The sequence below is a fragment of the Tupaia chinensis genome, unplaced genomic scaffold, assembly GCF_000334495.1.
Source record: "Tupaia chinensis unplaced genomic scaffold, TupChi_1.0 Scaffold000355_1, whole genome shotgun sequence".
NCBI classification, from domain to species: domain Eukaryota; kingdom Metazoa; phylum Chordata; class Mammalia; order Scandentia; family Tupaiidae; genus Tupaia; species Tupaia belangeri.
The window spans coordinates 341,916-357,710 of NW_006159850.1; the positions used below are offsets into that span (position 1 = coordinate 341,916).

At 62.4% G+C, this 15,795-nt stretch overlaps 2 protein-coding genes across 2 annotated transcripts; one reads left to right on the forward strand and one right to left on the reverse strand.

The window, feature by feature from the left end:
- Window positions 1–88: 88 nt before the first annotated feature.
- CHMP1A (charged multivesicular body protein 1A) lies at window positions 89–6,090 on the forward strand. Its single transcript, XM_027773437.1, has 7 exons — window positions 89–328; window positions 506–571; window positions 2,935–3,012; window positions 3,535–3,681; window positions 3,958–4,086; window positions 4,413–4,600; window positions 5,303–6,090. Exons 1-7 carry the CDS (start codon window positions 89–91, stop codon window positions 5,322–5,324), a joined length of 870 nt encoding a protein of 289 aa, XP_027629238.1. The 3' UTR covers window positions 5,325–6,090.
- A 1,462-nt stretch (window positions 6,091–7,552) lies between these two features.
- On the reverse strand, window positions 7,553–12,254 carry DPEP1 (dipeptidase 1). The gene is made up of 10 exons (XM_006152531.3): window positions 11,999–12,254; window positions 9,673–9,805; window positions 9,321–9,453; window positions 9,055–9,205; window positions 8,817–8,886; window positions 8,495–8,671; window positions 8,356–8,440; window positions 8,211–8,286; window positions 7,971–8,106; window positions 7,553–7,897 (listed from the first exon to the last, which is right to left on the reverse strand). The coding sequence occupies exons 1-10, from the start codon at window positions 12,100–12,102 to the stop codon at window positions 7,724–7,726; spliced, it is 1,239 nt and encodes a 412-aa protein (XP_006152593.1). The 5' UTR covers window positions 12,103–12,254; the 3' UTR covers window positions 7,553–7,723.
- Between the last annotated feature and the right edge of the window lie 3,541 nt (window positions 12,255–15,795).

Below are 15,795 nucleotides of genomic sequence, written 5' to 3' on the forward strand. Positions count from 1 at the left end.
CGCCGAGCGCCCTGTTCCGGGCCGGGCCGGTGTCACGTCGGGCAGGTGGAGTGAGCCGTGTTCGGCCCGCCCTGCACTTGACTTCGGAATGAGAGGAGCTGGGGCATCGACCCTGGGCCTGCTCGGTGCTGCGAGCCCTGCTGCTCCTCCACGGGGTCTGGCTGTGTCGCTGCTCCGGCCTCTGCCTCGCAAGTCCCCGGGCGCCGCAGCAGGCTTCCAGCCAGAGCCGGCTCTCTGCGGGCTTGTGCTGACGCTTTGGTCGAACCCACTCACTCGGTGCAAGAACACCAACAGGCCGTCAGGCTGGGCCGCCCGCACTGAGCTCCCGGTGGCAGAGGGGGAGGCAGAGCACTGGGGAGGGCCTCGTTTGCAGAGACCAGAGCCGGGCACTAGTCCCTCTCTGACTCCGCCCGGCCCCAGCAGGACTGTGCACATCTGTGCCAGCTGGGGGCTTCCATCAGGGGCTGGGGACTGTTAGAGTCGGTTTGCTCCGAGGAAGAGTTAGGAAGAGCTCCCGCTGTCGCGACCCACAGCACGCGTTCTCTTTGCAGATACACTGTTCCAGCTGAAGGTGAGTGACGTCTCCCGGCCCTGTCCCTGTCCTGGCGATCGTGAAGACTACACTCACTCAGCTCTGGAAGGTCGGGACAGTCCGTAGGAGGGTCTGATGTCCTGGGGATCCCACGAGTGCTTAGGCTGCTCAGAGGGGACTGTCTGGTTGCTGGGAGACGTAGGAGTTGTTCGCACTTCTCAGGCCATGTGGAAACACCCTTTAGGCCATTCCTGAAAGGCAGCATGTGCTCCTAAGAGACACAGCATGGCCTGTGCATCCCTTGTCCCCATTGGCGTCCTGAGCTGTGGCCCTGTCCCTTGTCCCAATTGGCGTCCTGAGCTGTGGGCCTGCACGCTGCGACGTCCCCTCTGCGGGGAGCTTTCTGGACCTCTGGGCGCTCCTCCTTTCAGGGTGGGTTGTGCAGCTTTCAAATAGCCCTCGGCTCATTTCTGCCACGTTTCCCATAGGTGCCTCCACGGTTACTCACCCATGGCAAGTTTTGCCCTGGTTTCTTTTTCTTTTTTGAGAGATTTTTGCTATGGGCAACATGTGCTCGCTGGCAAGAGAGAGAAACAGACAGAAAGCGAGAAATCACCCCCAGGGGGATGGCCTCACTGCAACCCCTCCTCCTCCATTCTCCTCTCAGGATCTTAGGCACACACATACACACGCCCAGTGTGGGTTTCAAGCTGCTGGGTCTGGGACTTGAACCGTGATCGGCCAGTGGGAGTCCAGCACCTAGTCTACCACACCACCTGTTGGCCCTGGGCAGGGCTGGTGTGCACAAGCTACTGAGCACAGCTCTGGGTGTTCTCAGGGAACACGGTGGCTCTGAGGCGCAGACGGGGACAGAAGTGACCGGCTGGCAGAGGACCGCAGAGGGGCACAGTGGACAGACTCGGGGCCGAGCTGTGGCTCTTGGAAGGCCCTTATCTCAGGCTCAAGACTAAGTACAAATGTGCCCTGGAGACGCTGGTGTCATGGCGCCAGGTTGGCGGGCAGAGGCGGGTGCCCTGCGTCTGGCACTCACAAGTGCGTTTTACCTGCAGTGCTGTCCACTCAGCGCTCTGGAATGGCTCTCTTTTTTTGGGAGAGGTTTTTGCTATAGGGCACGTGCGCTCACCAGAAAGACAGAGACAGAAAGACAGAAAGCGAGAAATCACCCCCCATGGGGGATGGCCACGCCCCAATCCCTTCTCCATTCTCCTCGGGATCTTAGGCACACACACACACACACATACACACACCCGGTGTGAGTTTAAGCCACCAGGTCCGGGACTCGAACCACGGTCGACTACGTGGGAGTCCAGCAACATAGCCATTACACCAACTGCTGGTCCCCAGGGTGGTTTTCTTTTCTTTTTTTTTTTTTGGAGAGGTTTTCACTATAGGGCGCGTGCGCTCACCAGACAGGCAGAGAGAGATATAGAGACAGAAAGCGAGAAATCACCCCCCCAGGGGGGATGGTCATGCTGCAATCCCTTCTCCTCCATTATCCTCTCAGGATCTTGGGCACGCATGCACACGCGCCCGGTGTGAGTTTTAAGCCACCGGGTCCAGGACCCGAACCGCGGTCGACTACGTGGGAGTCCAGCGACATAGCCATTACGCTAACTGCTGGTCCCCCGGGGTGGTTTTCTTGATTCCATGTGTAGGCAGGAGGGTCAGTGGAGTTGCCCTTTCCCATTCATTTTGGGGTAGCTTTGGACTAGGATCAGGATGGAAAATACATCTTACTAGTTTTTCAAAACATTTAAATTTAGGGGCTGGCAGGTGGCATGGTGGTTAAGGGTGCAGGAGTCCCACGTGGCCGATCTCAGTTAGAGTCCTGGACCTGGTGGCTTGCTTTCTCACCCCCCCCCCCCCGAATCTGTCCTTCTCTGGTCAAATTAAAATGAAAAGGTAAATGAAGTTAGGTATTTTTTTCATTTCAAGTTTGTTAGTTTTGTTGTAGGGCGTGTGCTCACCAGAGGGAGGGGGAGAGGGGCTGTGAGAACGCACCCTTCAGAGTGACAGCCACGCAGGGAACCCCTTCTCTTCTGCTCTCCTTTTGGGACTCGGGGCACCCACGCACGTGGCTTGGCAGGTCCTTCAATGGTTGGACTGTCCCTAAAAGCCACTGTGTCTGGGCCTTGAACTGTACAGCTTGCCATGTGAGGTCCAGCAGCCTTAACCACCACCCCACCTACTGGCCCCAAGACAGACAGTTTAGAAGGCCTGTCACAGCCTTCCTCCCAGACGGAGCCTCAGACTGGCCATCTCCCTGCCCCTCCCTGTCTCCTCGGCCCTCCCCTGTGTGGGCCGGGCTGACAGGCAGGCGTGGTAGGGGTGTGGCTGAGGGAGGGCTCTGCCGGCTCACTCGGGCCTTCTGGTTTCTGCAGTTCACAGCGAGGCAGCTGGAGAAGCTGGCCAGGAAGGCTGAGAAGGACGCCAAGACTGAGCAGGCCAAAGTGAAGAAGGTGGTGCCTCCCTGCGTCTCCCTCCGCCTACTTCCATTTCCTGCTTGGCTCCCACGCCTTCCGTTTGTCCAAGGCGCTCTGGCCGTGACTTAGGAGCCTGGCTGCGTTCACATGCTCATGTGACCCACGGCATGGGGGGTGCCCTGCCCCACTCTGCCTTTGTCATCAGCTCCCTGGACCGTCTCCAGGAAGGGGTGACGGGGGTCTCGTGCTCTTGGGGAGACTTTTGCCCCAATCTTGTGGAGTTGCTCCGAGGTGGCCTAACTGGAGAAGTGGCTCCACGCCCAGACCTAGGGCTCCCAAGCAGAACGGGCCCTGACAGCCGACTCCAGGGTCTGCAGTGGCAACTCCGCAGAGGTGCCCCTCGGGCTCCGAGCACTGCACACTCGCGTCCTGGGTGCTGCATTCTGAGGCATGCCCCTGGAGAGGGTCTCAGCGCCGCCCGGGAGGAGTCAGCTCCAGCCCTGGGAGGGCCGGTCTGCTCAGCGCTGCGTCCTCACAGCCGGCCTTTCCCCGTTTCAGGCCCTTCAGCAGAAGAACGTGGAGTGTGCCCGCGTGTACGCAGAGAACGCCATCCGCAAGAAGAACGAGGGTGTGAGCTGGCTGCGCATGGCGTCCCGCGTGGACGCAGTGGCCTCCAGAGTGCAGGCAGCGGTGACCATGAAGGGGGTGAGTGCCCGGCCGGCTGTGGGCTCCGACGCCGTGTCTGGCTCCTGTGAGTGCGGGGCCCACACGGCCCAGGCAGGGGTCCCTCCGCACCGGCCGCACCGCATCTCCAGCCACGCCTGAAGTGTGCTTGCCCTTGAGGCCCTGGCGACAGGGCGGCCCAGACCTGGGGCTCTGTGGGTTGGGGTGGGGAAGCCCTGCTGTCCCAGTTGAGAGGACACACCTCTGGTGGGTGACCTCCACTCAGCTCAGGCCTTCTCCTGTCCTGGCCTGTCTCAGGTGACGAAGAGCATGGCGCAGGTAACCAAGGCCCTGGACAAGGCCCTGAGCACCATGGACCTGCAGAGGGTCTCCGCGGTCATGGACAGGTTCGAGCAGCAGGTGCAGGACCTGGATGTGCACACCTCGGTGCGTGGCTGGGCCTGGACTCACCGAGGGTGTTGAGAGGGGAGCAGGCAGGGCACCGGGCTCCCTTCAGGGGTGAGTGGGCACTGAGGCACCGAGCGGTGCTCAAGTACTGCCCACCGAGACTCCGAGAGGCTGGGCTGTGGTGGCAGGAGGGCGCCCCATGGGGGAACGGCATGAGGGGACAGCTGGCTATGGGGGATGGCACAGGGGGACAGCACTGGGGGCAGCTGGCCATGGGGGATGGCATGTGGGGGATAGCATGGGGGACAGCTGGCCTAGGGGGACAGCACGGGGACAGCTGGCCAGCCGGCATGCACTGCCACCAGGTGATGGAGGACTCCGTGAGCTCGGCCACCACGCTGAGCACGCCCCAGGAGCAGGTGGACAGCCTCATCGTGCAGATCGCCGAGGAGAACGGCCTGGAGGTCCTGGACCAGCTCAGCCAGCTGCCCGAGGGCGCCTCGGCCGTGGGCGAGAGCTCTGGGCGCAGCCAGGAGGACCAGCTGTCCCGCAGGTGGGGCTGCCTGGCGCCACTGCCCTGGCCTGCTCTGTGGGCTGGGCTGGGCTGGGCTGACCCAGGGAGCCCCACCCCCTGTGCCGTCTGCGCCTGCCTGCCGGGCCTGGGTGGCTGCAGCCCTAAAGTAGCTGCCCCCTGCCCTGCCCCGGCCTGCCCCGCCCGCTCCAGCCTCCCAGCAGCCCAGGGTCAGATTGTGGGGCGGACTTCGTCTGGGCTGTGGGCGCTCGAGCCTTGCAGCTCGCTGTAGAAGGGCAGCTGCTCTTCCAGGTGGGCCAGCAGGTGGCGGTCGCCACCCCGAGGAGGAGATGGGGCCGGGACCTGCTAGGCAGGAGGGAGGCAGAGACATGGAGGAGGGCTCTGGAAAGAACAGTCAGGACATGCAGGGTGGACTGGCCATCTCTGCTGGAGGTCACCCTGGCCCTGAGCTGCCCGGGTTTGTTCTGTGGGGCAGTGGGGGGGGGGCGCGGATGGGAAAGCTGGGGTCTCCCACGCTGAGCCATGGTGCACCCTGGTTAAATGAGCCCACCTGGCCTCTGGGTACAACGGTCCCGTTTAGCCTGCGTGGCCAGCTGTGCGGCCTCGGCCCGGTGGCAGTCCTGCTTGTCTGGTCCCCACTGTGCAGCTCAGAACGGGCGGGCCCGGGGGGCGAGGGGCCTTGGCTCCCAGCCCCACACCCTTACCTGTCCTCTTGCTTTCCAGGTTGGCTGCCTTGAGGAATTAGCCGTCCCACCGCCCTCTGCCCCTCTGCCCTGGTGTGCAGCACCCCCCTACCCTGGCCGAGTGCCCCCCATGGGGTAGCCACCGCCTCTGGGCTCCTGCTAGTTGGGTGGCCTCGGCATTGTCCCCGTTCTCTTAGGTGGGGCCGTGGGCCTGTGTCTTGGTGTCAGATTTGCACAAACTGCTAGTACCTTCTGGGACTCCAGGCTACCAGCAAGGCCCTCCGTGCAGCTGATGGGGACTGGCCAGCAGATGCCATGTGGACGCTACCCCTTGGCCCGTGGCTGTAGACCCGCTGCGTGCAGTCAGCCTCCTGCACTGATCCACACAGCCTCCAGGAGGCCCCAGCAGCTCTGGTGTCAGCACTGCCCCACGCTGTCCTGCGACCTTCCCGACAGGGCCCCGCATCGTCCCCAGGGGTCTGGGCCATCTCTGCCACCTGGAGGTGCCTTTGGCCTCTCGGAGTCCGCCCTGCCCACCTGGAGCCCTCAGCAGCGCGGCCTTGTCCCCCACGGCCTTGCCCTGCCCTCCTCCTCGGGTGACATGGCCCTGCCGCCCTACCGTCGCCATGCGCCACAGGGTGCCACCCTCCTGCCTTCTCCCTTGGATACTGGAGCTGCTGCTGGAGGCCGGGGATGGTCGTCCTCAGCCGGGGCCTGGAGCAAGCGAGACCTCGAAGCCCGGCTTACGGCTCGTGGGCCCAAGGGAGGCGTTTGGGCACAGCAGCTGTCTCTTCCGTTGTCCTAAAGTTTACTTCATCTTGAACCTTCTAGGGTTTTTGTTTTTTGTGTTGCCAAAGTAGAGTGGGGCCCAGCCCTCCTTCCCTGAGCTGTGGCCGAGGGCGCTACCCCTGCCCTGACTGGCCACAGGCTAGGACTACAGCCGGCGGGCAGGGACGGGAAGGCCTTCGCCGGGCAGAGGGCAGCATTGGCAGGCCCTGGTGTGGGCATGGAGGCAGTCACCTCCCCATTGGGCGGCCTCGAGACAAAGTCCTTTGTGGGAACAACCTCGGGACTTCCTGGCCCCCTGAGGGTGCAGCCCCAACTCCGGGTGCTGAGCGGGGGCCCCGGGTAACACCGCGTAGTCACCCTTCCTCTGAATTGATGTTGTCGGCAGATCAGTTCCCAGGGACTTCTTGAGCTTTGCTTTGGTGGCCTTGGGTGGGACCCCAGACGAGGACCTCTAGCCCTGTGAGAAGCTGAGGGAGGCTGGTGGGACAGCAGGGTCTGTGTTACCTGGCTCTGAGCCTGGCGGAGGTCGCAGGGTGCCCCATCTAACCCTCCTCGCTCGCTGGGCCCCTGCACCAAGTCAGGGAACTGCCAGGCACAGCGCTCACCAGCCCCACTTCCTGCCCATGGGCACCCTGTGGAACAGGGTGGTGCCCAGCCCAAGGAGCCTGCACCCCCTGTGGGAACGAGCCCAGATGTGTTTTGTATGCGTGTGGTGATGCGCATGTGAAGGACTGAAGTCTAGTCCACATCTGCTTAAAGTTTCTGTAAAGCGCCCCCTTTAAGGTTTTTGCTGTGGGTGTGTGGACTCACCGAGAGAGGCAACAGAGGGAAATGCCCAGGGGAGTGGCCACCCCGGTCCTTGTGCCTCAGTCTCGGGGTTCAGGCACGCATGCACCTGCACCCAGCGTGAGCCTCGGGGTTCGGGCACGCATGCACATGCACCCAGCGTGAGCCTCGGGGTTCAGGCATGTGTACACATGTACCCAGCGTGAGCCTCGGGGTTCGGGCACGCGTACACATGTACCCAGTGTGAGCCTCGGGGTTCAGGCATGCGTGCACATGTACCCAGCGTGATTCTCAAGCTCCTAGGTCCAGGACTTTTGTTATTTAGAGAGTCTCACTATCGGGCATATGTATGAGACAAAGCAAGAAATCACCCCCGGGGGGATGGCCACACCACTATCTTCGATTCTCGGGATTTCGGGTGCATGCACACACCTGGCACCTCCGGGTCTGACTGTGGGAGCCCAGTGACAGCCATTCTACCACCTGCTGGTCCAGAGGTCCAGGCTTTGAGCCCCGCATCCCGCCCTGTGGGGTGCAGTGCCGTAACCACGCCGCCTGTGGCTCCTGCAGACCTGACCTGGCCCCGCCTTCCAGGACGCAGGTGCTTCTGGGCCTTGATGGTCAGCCGGACCCTTTCACATAACCTCAGCTTGTAGTGCGGGCCCCCCTCCCCCACACGGGACCATTTTCCCCACTGGTGACGCGTTCTCAGAACTTGGAGGGATGGCTGCTTTTACTGAGGGTCTCGAGGGTCGCCAGGGTCCTGTCCACCAGGGAGCCCAGCGCTGGCTCAGGAGGTGCAGAGCCTTGTGTGGGGGTCAGGGCTTGGGATGGGCTCTCTGCCCAGACTTCCCAAGCCCAGGAAGCCTTGAAGGGATGCTGGTCCTCAAGGTGCCACAGAAGACAAGCTGAGGAACAGGGGTGCGAGGGGGGCCAGCAGGAGCCCAGGCTGGCGGCGGAGGCTGGGGGCCTTTGAGTAGCCGTACAGTGTCCTGCAGGAGCCGTCCAGCTGCTCCAGGGGGATGGGCAGCTCCTCCGGGGTCTGTGTGTGATCGCTGACCTGAGGACAGACGGGTGGGCAGCCTGTCTGCCAGGAGGGCAGGGGTGGGGCGCAGGGGCAGCCGCGTCCTCACCTCCTCCACCTTCCTGAAGACCCGCAGGAGGTTTCTCGCCAGCACACCCCTGACCTCGTCCTCTGTCCAGTTCCTCCTGAGCAGCTCGGCGATCAGGTCCGGGTACTTGGAGACGTCCTCTAGCCCCACGGGAAGCCTGGGAGAGACCGAGAACCTGGGGTGCTGGGAGACTGGCGTGGAGGAGTCCTGGCCTGTGCTGGGCCACACCGGCCCCACCAGCCTCCCCGCCCAGCCCCTAACCTCGTGACGCCGTCATAGTCTCCCCCCAGGCCCACGGCACCAGCGCCTGCCACCTTCTTGATGTGGTCCAGGTGGTCTGTGGAGACACAGCGTGGGTCCAGCAGCGCCCCCCCACACCGCAGCCACAGCCCCCACCACCACCTACCAGCCACTTCGGACAGGGTGGCCTCCTTTCTGCAGGAGACGTAGTCGTTGTAGAAGTCCACCATCACCACGCTGCCCGTCTTGTTCTGCTCGGGGAGAGGAGGGCTGAGGGCTGAGGGCTGAGGGCCGGTCTGGCGGGCGGGCAGTGGGCAGGGCACCCCGGCGGCGTTGCGCTGGTGTGCACACAGGCTGTAGGCCGACGAGTGGCTGAAGATGACCGGGGCCTGGGACAGCTGCAGTGCAGCCTTCATGGTGGCCACAGAGACGTGGGACAGGTCGATGATGACGCCCAGGCGGTTCATCTCCTTCACCACAAGCTGGGAGGATGCCCTGGCAGTCAGCCGCTGCCCCGTGATGGGCCTCTCGGCAGCACTCTGGTCTGAGCGGTTTCAGCGGGGCTCGCTCAGTCCCGGGGGGAGAGGCCCTCGTTGTGGTCACTGTCTGGCCTGGTCCCCCACTCACCTTTCCGAAGGGCGACAAGCCATGGCTCTGGGCCGCTTCGTCGCCTGTGTCCACCAGCCAGTTGTCGGCCCTAGGGAGCAGAGAGCAGGTACCCATGGAGAGTGGTGGTCTTGGCCCACCCGGGCCTCCCACCTGACAGGACGTGCCTGGTACAGGCCCACAGGGACGGGGAGGTGTGGTGCTCCACCCCCTCGGGCCTCCCCAGGCCTCGGGCCTCCCCAGGCCTCGGGCGCCGGACCAGGGGGTGTTGCAGCTGTGGGTGAGGGTCAGGTAGCGCATGCCCAGCCGGTAGAGCATCCGCAGCACGCCCAGGCTGCTGTCGATGGAGTGCCCGCCCTCCACGCCGATCAGACTGGCCACCTTGCCCTCCTGGAAGGCCTGCTCGATGCCTGTGAGGGGCGTGGAGACAGAGGAGGGGGTGTGTGCTGTCGGGGTGCCTTGCCCCCCACGCGGCCGCCCACTGAGGGGGTGGGGACAGAGGAGGCTCTGCAGCCGGCCGCCCACCTGCGCTGCTGCTGACGCACAGGAAGGCCTGTGGGTACGTCTGGCACAGGCGGTGCACCACGTCCATCTGCTCCAGTGTCCTCCGCACGGCGTCCCGGTTCTGGGTGTCGCAGGGCGTGTACACGGACCAGAACTGGAGGGCACGGGTTCTGCAGCTGACCGTCCCAGGCCCAGGTACCGCCCCCACACGTGGGCGACTGGCTCCCTCTCCCCCTTAGGACCCCCCCTGGGGACTGGGTGCCTGCTCTGCCACAGGAAGGGCCTGTGGTCCTGAGGGGCTCAGGGGGTCCACCTCCCCACCAAGGAGCACTGCGTCTCAGCCAGGCCCAGGGATGCGGGTGGGCCGCCGTACCTGGCCCCCCACAAAGCCGGCCCGCAGTTTGGGGATGTTGGTGTGGGTGCTGGCCAGCGTGCTCAGGTTGGCCGCCTCCAGCGTCAGCTGGTTGTTGAACTGGTCCAGGAGCTGCCAGGCCAGGTCGTTGTGCCTGGAGGGCAGGCCCAAGGTCAGGCACCTCCATCCTGTTCTGCGTCCTATGGGCTCTGGACTGAAGCCAGGCCACAGGCAGGCTGGCTGGCACCTGAGCTCCCCCGTGCAAAGGGGCAGTCTGCCCATGCCCTGCCCCAGGCCCCAGGTCAAGGCGGGAGGTGCTGAGTAGCCCAGAGCTGGGGAGGGCAGGTCCTCCCTGGACCGAGACTAGGAGCGCGGTAAGATGCAGGTCTGCTGGCCCAGGACAGCTGAGTGCCCCCGCACCGACACCAGGTGCCATGCCGTCTCCACCCCACCCCTTCACCCCACCCCACCCAGCTTGCTCATCTGAAACCGGGGGCTGCTGTGGCACCTTGTTCAGTGAGCCCTGGGGGGAGTGGGTAACCCCTGCTACAGGGTGACCTCGCAGCTCTGCCTTCACCCTGACCCCAAGTCGTATGTTTCTCACGAGCATGTCCAAGCACGTCAGCAAAGGCTCTGCCCTGCCAGGTGACGCCCCGTCCCTGCTCCCGACAGGTGTCCAGGACACATGCCAAGCCGTCTTTTCCCGAACGCTGGGTCTGCTGGGTGCCAGAGCATGTGCAGGTGCTTGCTGCCCCCAGCACTGGGCACCGAGGGCCTGGACAAGTGGCTCTAGCCGAGACCCCTCCCACTGCAGCCCTGTCCCCAGGGCAGGGCCGAACAGGGCTCCCAGGAGGGAGGGGACAGCCGTTGTGGGAAACCTGTCCCCACCCTGGGTGGGGATCCTGGGTGTGTGGGGTCCTCAGGAGCCTGGGAGCCACCAGGCCTGTCCTCTGCACTCCCTCAGCCAAATGGCAGTGGGAGGGGCTCAGAGCCAGTAAGGTCCTTGCTAGATGTGGGTCCCAGTGTCCTCGAGGAGCTGGCGTGCTAGCCAGGCTGTCTGTGGCTGCCTTTTCTCAGCCTCCTTTTCCTCGGTGATGAGCCCGCAAGCAGGCACATAGCTGTTTGGAGCAGAGACACTTCCCACTGCCTCATGGCTGGGCATGGCCATGCGGCCGTAGTCTGTCCTGCAATTCTTTCCAGAAGTGGACCTTGTTAAACAGCTGGTGCTCAACCTTGTCTTTTCTTTATCTCTTTCTCCTTCCTGCTGGTTGGCATACGAATGTGATGGCTGGAGCTGGTGCAGCCATTTTAAGCCATGAGGTGACTGGGAGTGGTGGCCAGGCAGGGTGTCTGGCATGAGGCCATGTTGGGACTTCCTGCACTTCTCTGCTGTTGGATCTCTTATGTGCAAGGGAGGGGAAGGGCATGGGGGAACAGGGACGGTGCAAGAGAAAGGCTACAACTGCCCCATGGTCCTTTGCTCCCTGCCTGGGGCTGCCTGTTCCCAGGTTCTCATGTGACGAGACACCCAGGTTTCCCTGCCTTCTGCAGAGCCCAGAGGCCCGGCCTGGTAGAGAACTGCAGTGTGCTTCACCCTTGCCCCACGCCAGCACGTGTGGGGCCCGCCCACTGCCGGTCACTGCACCCGGCACCTGCTGATGCTGCTCACATGCAAGTCCTGCACGGCTGGGCCAGAAATCAGGGTAGGGCAGGAAAGGGCAGGGTCCACGTGGTCAGGAGGGGAGCCGAGGGAGGGGTGGTGTGAGGCATGCACGTCGGAGGTGTGGCAGGGCAGGTCGGAGCATGCATCCCTGGGCCACGGTGGGCGAGGCTGAGGGAGCAGTGCTCGGCTTTCCTTCTCTTGGACCAGAGCCTCTGGACCACCCAGTGTGGGTGGCTGGGCCAGCTGAGGGTGAAGGAGCAGAAGGAGGCTGAGCAGGAAGCGGGCTGAGGGATCTGGCGTCAGCTCTGAGCATTTGGGTGCAGCAGGCACAGCCTGGAGGGGAGGGTGGGGGCTCCCAGAACACGGGCCTGAGCCAGACCGGGGAGCGGGCACCAGAGCTGCCTGTGGAGGGGCCCGGACAGGGAATGTGGCTGCCTGGACCTCACAGCAGGAGGAGCGGGGATCGGGCCTCAACGGCAGGCCACAGCCCCCCTTCTGCTCACGCCCTACCGACCCTTCACCTGCGGAAGCCTTTAGGGGCCTGAGACCCTACAGAGGAGCCACGGCCAGCCAAGGGCAAGGAGCAGGTTGGGGTGGAGGAAACGCGCCTGCGTGGGTACAGGGCCGGGCTCTGGTCCCTGTGCAGGCCAGCTCCTGCCCACCCGTCACTCAGGGGTCACTCACCCATCGACGACAGGTGTGTCCTGCATGATCCTCTCTGCCTCATCCCGGAATGAGTCTGCAGAGCAGGCAGCCACCAGGGACCAGAGCCACCAGCCAGTCCACATGGCGAGGTTCCCACAGACCGGCGTCCGGTGCGGTCCTGTGCAGCCGGGCACAGTGGGCTCAGGGCTGTGCGGCCCTGTCTGCCTGCCAGGGGAGAGCCAAGGCCTTGGCTGAGGTCGCAGGCACTCCCCGGTGTACTGCGGCACTCCCTGGTGTACAGCAGCACTCCCCGGTGTGTTACTGTCCCCCGCCCCCCAGCCGCCCCGTGTTCAATGAGTAACCAGCCCCCGTGCCACCAGGACGGACGTTGTGGCCTGGGCCAGGTAAGAGGCTGGGCCTGGGATCCAGGGCAGGGCCTGAGCAGGGCCAGCATGGACGGGCTGGCGGTACCTCTGCCCCAGTGGCACCAGAACTTCAGGACGGCTATGGTAGAGCCGCAGCAGAGGGGCCTTCGCAGAGGGGCCAGGTGGCTGCTCCGTTTCGCATCATTCTGTGCTCAGAACCATCTGGTTCCGGCCCCAGGGCAGCCTGTGGGGAGGCTGCGCTCGGCTCTGGGGTCACCACCTGGGGCAGTGAGGGCCAGCCCGCTTCTCGGCCATGCTTTCCCCTCACAGCAGTCCCCCGGGACCAGAGGGGTTGGCCACTCGGAACCAGGGCCAGGCTCTGGGATCGAGGCACACGCGACCTGTCGGCCTGTCTGTCCCGTCTGCTTCGCCCTGAAGTCCCTGGCGGCCCCCTTCCCTCCTCTCAGTGCTGTACTCATATTTGCAGAAGCTCCCAGGCTTGAACCCTGCAGACCCGGCCGTCCTGGCTGCTCCGAGCCTCACGCTCATGGCCCTCAGCTGGGAACCTACACTTTCCACCTGGTCTCCACACTGCAGGTCTTCCTCCTTTTGGGTTTATGGTTTTTTTGTTGCTGTTTTTGCCTTTTTTTTTAAAAAATTATTTTAGGGAACCAGCAGTTAGCGTAATGGCTATGTCACTGGACTCCCACGTAGTCGACTTCTGTTCGCATCCCAGACCCAGTGGCTTAAAACTCACGTCAGGTGCATGCGCGTGCCTGCCCAAGATCCCAAGAGGAGAATGGAGGAGAAGGGATTGCGGCGTGGCCATCCCCCCGGGTGGTGATTTCTCGCTTTCTGTCTCTATGTCTCTCTGTGTCTGGCGAGTGCACACGCCCTATAGCGAAAAAAAATCTCAAAAAAAAAAAAAAGAATTATTTTACTTAACTTTATTTATTTTAATTTGACTAGAGAGGGACAGAGAGAGACAGAGGGGGAACGTGCGAAAGCAAGCTGCCAGGTCCAGGACTCGAACCGCAGTCGGCCATGTGTTAACCAGCACGCTGCCTGCCAGGCCCTGGTTTTTCTTTTCAGAGCAGGTTCTTGGGCTGTGAGCCCTTAGGCCCTGTCCATGAGAGTTCAGTGCCTCTCTGTGAAGGCAGACTGAGGCACCGTCCCCGTGCGAGCGCTCGTGGAAATGCCGCAGACCCGCAGGGGACCCACTGACTTACAGCCCTGCAGGAAATAACCATGCGATGCGCTGTCCAGGATTTCAGGCCAGTGGCTGCAGGGGTTGGGGAGTTTCACCTCCACTAGGATCGTCAAGGGATTTAGGAAAAACTGTGCATAGGTTTCAAGAATCTTTGCACCAGAATAAACTCGAAGCCCATGTTCGCAGACTTTGGTGGCCTTGTCGTGTATGCACTGGCCCGACGAGACATGGTTTGCTTGCTTTGAGCTTTCGGTCACCGAAGCATGAGGCACACGGCTGTCTGTGATCCCGTCACTCCCAGCTTCCACCCTAGGGCCACCCTTACTGGCTCTGCACTTGGGCCCTCCTGTGCCTTGGGCTGCAATGGCTTCCCCCGCGTCCCTGCCATGATGTGCGGATGGTTCCCTAGTTGTATTTTTTTTTTTTGAGAGGTTTTTGCTATAGGGTGCGTGTGCTCACCAGATAGACAGAGAGAGACAGAGAGACAGAGAGACAGAAAGCAAGAAATCACCCCCCCAGGGGGGATGGCCACGCCGCAATCCCTTCTCCTCCATTCTCCTCTCGGGATCTTGGGCACGCACGCACACGTGCCCGGCGTGAGTTTAAGCCACCAAGTCCGGGACTCGAACCACGGTCGACTACGTGGGAGTCCAGTGACATGGCCATTATGCAACTGCTGGTCCCATCCCTGGTTGTATTTTTAAAATTATAAACAGTATTGCTTATTCCTGAAACATCCCCTGATGCCAGTGTTTGAAAGGTTTACTAAGACCCTTCCCGAGACAGTGCAGGCCTGGATGCGGTATTCGGGACTCGCTTGGCGCCTGCCCTGTGGGCTCCCCACGTCTGGCCTGTCCAGGGTTCTCTGACCGTGGCCTGGCTCCCACCTTTGACCAGCGAGAGGCTGCAGGGTCCTCCCAGGTGGTCTATGGCCCCTGTGCTTTTTCCTTTGCAAGGTGCCTTCTCGTGTCACCTGCTGTGACAGGCACTCTGGGCAGCGCTGCGGGGACACTTCAAGCACTCTCCCTGTCCGAGTGCCGCTCAGTGTTGCGTAGGACCGGAAGGAGGGGCTCCCGTTTCCAGTGGCGGCCGGGGCTGTGTTTCTGAGCCTGCGGCTGTCTGCGCCCCCCTGTTCTGCCTCCCCCGGTCGTGCTATGGCCAGATGCCCCCTGGCTTGGTCACCGTCCCCCAGAACGTGAAGGTTCCCAGTGTGTCTGCATCCGTGTTGGGGACAGGGACAGCATCCTGTCCTTTGCACATGACAAGCTTTTCCTCTCCAGGCTCCTGGGGCGGCATTTTGTCCTGTGCGTTCTGTGACTTCTCAGTAGCAGGTCTGAGCATCAGGTCCTCATCCTGCCCTCGGGATCCAGGGCATCAGCTGGACACCGTCCGGCCACCGTGGCAGTGCTCCGGCCTTTCCCTGCTGCCCCGGCCCTTCCTTCTTTCTGGTGCTGCCCCGCTCAGCACCGGGCTTCCTGGGCTTACCCTTTTATGAAAAGTTTATTATTTGGGGGCCAGTAGATGGCAAAATGGTTACATTGCTGGACCTCCACATAGTCAACCTCAGTTCAAGTCCCGGACCCAGGACTTAAACCTCATACCGGGGGACCAGCAGTTAGCGTAATGGCTATGTCGCTGGACTCCCATGTAGTCGACCACGGTTCACGTCCCGGACCTGGTGGCTTAAAACTCACGCCGGGCATGTGTGCGTGCATGCCCAAGATCCCGAGAGGAGAACGGAGGAGAGGGGATTGCAGCATGGGCATCCACCCTGAGGGGTGATTTCTTGCTTTCTGTCTCTCTGTCTGTCTGTCTGGTCAGTGCATGCGCCCTATCGCAAAAAACTCTCAAAATAAAAACCAAAAACCAAAAACCAAAACCTCATACCGGATGCATGTGCGCACGTGCCCAGAATCCTGAGAGGAGAGTGAAGGGACTGCGGCGTGGCCATCCGCAGGAGTGATTTCTCACTTCGTCTCTCTGGGAAGCACACACGCCCTATAGCAAAAATCTCTCTTAAAAAAAAAGTTTATTAGTTTATTTACTCCATGAGTGGGACAGACAGGGCAGCACTGCCTGCCTGTCTGATGACCAGGCCTCGGAGCCCAGCCAGCCCTGGGCCATGGGCACACAGGTCCCTCCCTGGGCACAAGCTGCAACCGTCCCTTGCAACTCGACTGCAGCGGCACATCTCGCTCCGTAAATTTTATGCTGTCTGCTGGTCCCCCAACCAGCCTTTTTTCTTTTTTTTTTTTTTTTTA

Bases quoted from the DNA above. Each gene is read 5' to 3' on its own strand.
- CHMP1A (XM_027773437.1), top strand. From the start codon at position 89: ATGAGAGGAGCTGGGGCATCGACCCTGGGCCTGCTCGGTGCTGCGAGC. The intron at 572-2,934 runs GTGAGTGACGTC...TGGTTTCTGCAG, and splicing joins ATACACTGTTCCAGCTGAAG to TTCACAGCGAGGCAGCTGGA. The intron at 3,682-3,957 runs GTGAGTGCCCGG...GGCCTGTCTCAG, and splicing joins CAGCGGTGACCATGAAGGGG to GTGACGAAGAGCATGGCGCA.
- DPEP1 (XM_006152531.3), bottom strand. From the start codon at position 12,102: ATGTGGACTGGCTGGTGGCTCTGGTCCCTGGTGGCTGCCTGCTCTGCA. The intron at 8,287-8,355 runs GTAGGTGGTGGT...GTGTCTCCACAG, and splicing joins CACCCTGTCCGAAGTGGCTG to ACCACCTGGACCACATCAAG. The intron at 7,898-7,970 runs GTGAGGACGCGG...GTCTGTCCTCAG, and splicing joins TCTTCAGGAAGGTGGAGGAG to GTCAGCGATCACACACAGAC.